The 1,722-nt window shown below is 48.0% G+C and overlaps 1 protein-coding gene across 1 annotated transcript; it reads left to right on the plus strand.

The window, feature by feature from the left end:
* The first annotated feature begins 373 nt into the window (after positions 1-373).
* LOC118903627 (60S ribosomal protein L26-like) lies at positions 374-914 on the plus strand. Its single transcript, XM_036868886.1, has one exon. It carries the CDS (start codon positions 411-413, stop codon positions 846-848), a length of 438 nt encoding a protein of 145 aa, XP_036724781.1. The 5' UTR covers positions 374-410; the 3' UTR covers positions 849-914.
* The last annotated feature ends 808 nt before the right edge of the window (positions 915-1,722 follow it).

The raw sequence follows: 1,722 nt of genomic DNA on the forward strand, positions 1-1,722 counted from the left end.
CATTGGGAACTCATTAGAGATTTCCATGTACTTAAACAATTAAAAGCATGCATGTATTACACTAAGATCTCACAATGTATTTTGCTGATTTATTTTCCTCTCTGTGTCCCTCATTAGACAGGGCTTGGTTGAGGGCAGGAACAGTGCTCCTGCACAGAGTAGGTACTCAGCATGTGTTAGCTAAATGAGCAGGTCCTTCCGTGCGGCATGGAGGGCTCAGGTGTTAGTCAGACTCCTGGGTCCTTACACGTGTGTGTGTGTGTGTGTGTGTGTGTGTGTGTAAAACTCTGTCAGTAGGGTCCACTAAGCTGCAGTTGGGAGTGCAAGAGGTTTGTCGGAGACAATGTCTGTATAAGATAAAAGAGGGGCTCTTCCCTTTTGCGGCCATCGCTGAAGCACTAGCGGCCGAAATGAAGTTCAATCCCTTTGTGACTTCTGACCGAAGCAAGAACCGGAAAAGGCATTTCAATGCCCCTTCCCACATTCGCAGGAAGATTATGTCTTCCCCTCTTTCTAAAGAGCTGAGACAGAAGTACCATGTCCGATCCATGCCCATCCGAAAGGATGATGAAGTTCAGGTTGTAGGAGGGCACTACAGAGGGCAGCAAATTGGCAAAGTAGTCCAGGTTTACAGGAAGAAATATGTCATCTACACTGAACGAGTGCAGCGGGAGAAGGCTAATGGCACGACTGTCCACGTGGGCATTCACCCCAGCAAGGTGGTTATCACCAGACTAAAACTGGACAAAGACCGCAAAAAGATCCTTGAACATAAAGCCAAATCTCGCCAAGTAGGAAAGGAAAAGGGCAAATATAAGGAAGAAACAATTGAGAAGATGCAGGAATGAAGTAACCTTGTATACAACTTTCATTAAAAACTGTTAAAATGAAAAAAAAAAAGAAGATAAAAGAGGGGAAGAAGCAGGACTGTGTAGGAAAAGCCTGAGACCATGATCTGAGAGAGTCTTGGATGACCCACTGGGAAGCTCTGGAACCAAGATGGCCCATCAGAATAGGTCCACATTGGGCAAAAACTACCAGGCCCTAGTATCCTGCCATGCTTAGCTGTTGGCTAGGGGTTGCTGAAAAGGAGCATGACCTCAGCTCCTGAGCTGATCCTGAGGCAGATGCTGAAGATGCTGGTAACTGGAGGCTGTCAGCCAGCAGGGCTCCATGCGGCCACGCAGCCACTTCTCTCCTGAAGGGAGGTCTCCCCACCCCAGGTGGGGCGCTGTTCCCTGGTCTCCCCAGGGAACATCTCCCCACCTCTCCTCTGACCTCTCTCTCATCCTCTCCTCTGTGTATTGGGAGACAGAGAGCTCCATTTCGCCAGGGCGCCCGATGTCCCCAGTATTGGGCTGACATTATAAGAGTCAGTCAGCCAAGAGGAAGAGGCTGTGAATTACCACTGTGGTCCACCACCAGCAGGAAGTGCCAAACCCCAGCCAGGGCAGGGACAGATTTGGATGGCACTGGCTGACCCCCGAAACCCCCGGGCTGGCTGACCTGGTTTGCCCTGGTCATTTCAGTAACCTCACAGGGCCAAGACCACACATCTTACACAATTGAATTTTTTGACCCCACTAGGATGCTATGAGGGGATTTTATTGTATCTTTATTTTCAATTATAAAAGTCAAATGTGGTCTTTGTAGAAAATTTAGACAATGCAACCTATTCTAGGGAATAAAGTAAAAATCTGTCATAATATCACCTCCCAAAGA

This window comes from Balaenoptera musculus, chromosome 1, assembly GCF_009873245.2.
Source record: "Balaenoptera musculus isolate JJ_BM4_2016_0621 chromosome 1, mBalMus1.pri.v3, whole genome shotgun sequence".
Taxonomy (NCBI): Eukaryota; Metazoa; Chordata; class Mammalia; order Artiodactyla; family Balaenopteridae; genus Balaenoptera; species Balaenoptera musculus.

Excerpts from the sequence above, each read along its gene's own strand:
- LOC118903627 (XM_036868886.1), top strand. The coding sequence starts at position 411 with ATGAAGTTCAATCCCTTTGTGACTTCTGACCGAAGCAAGAACCGGAAA.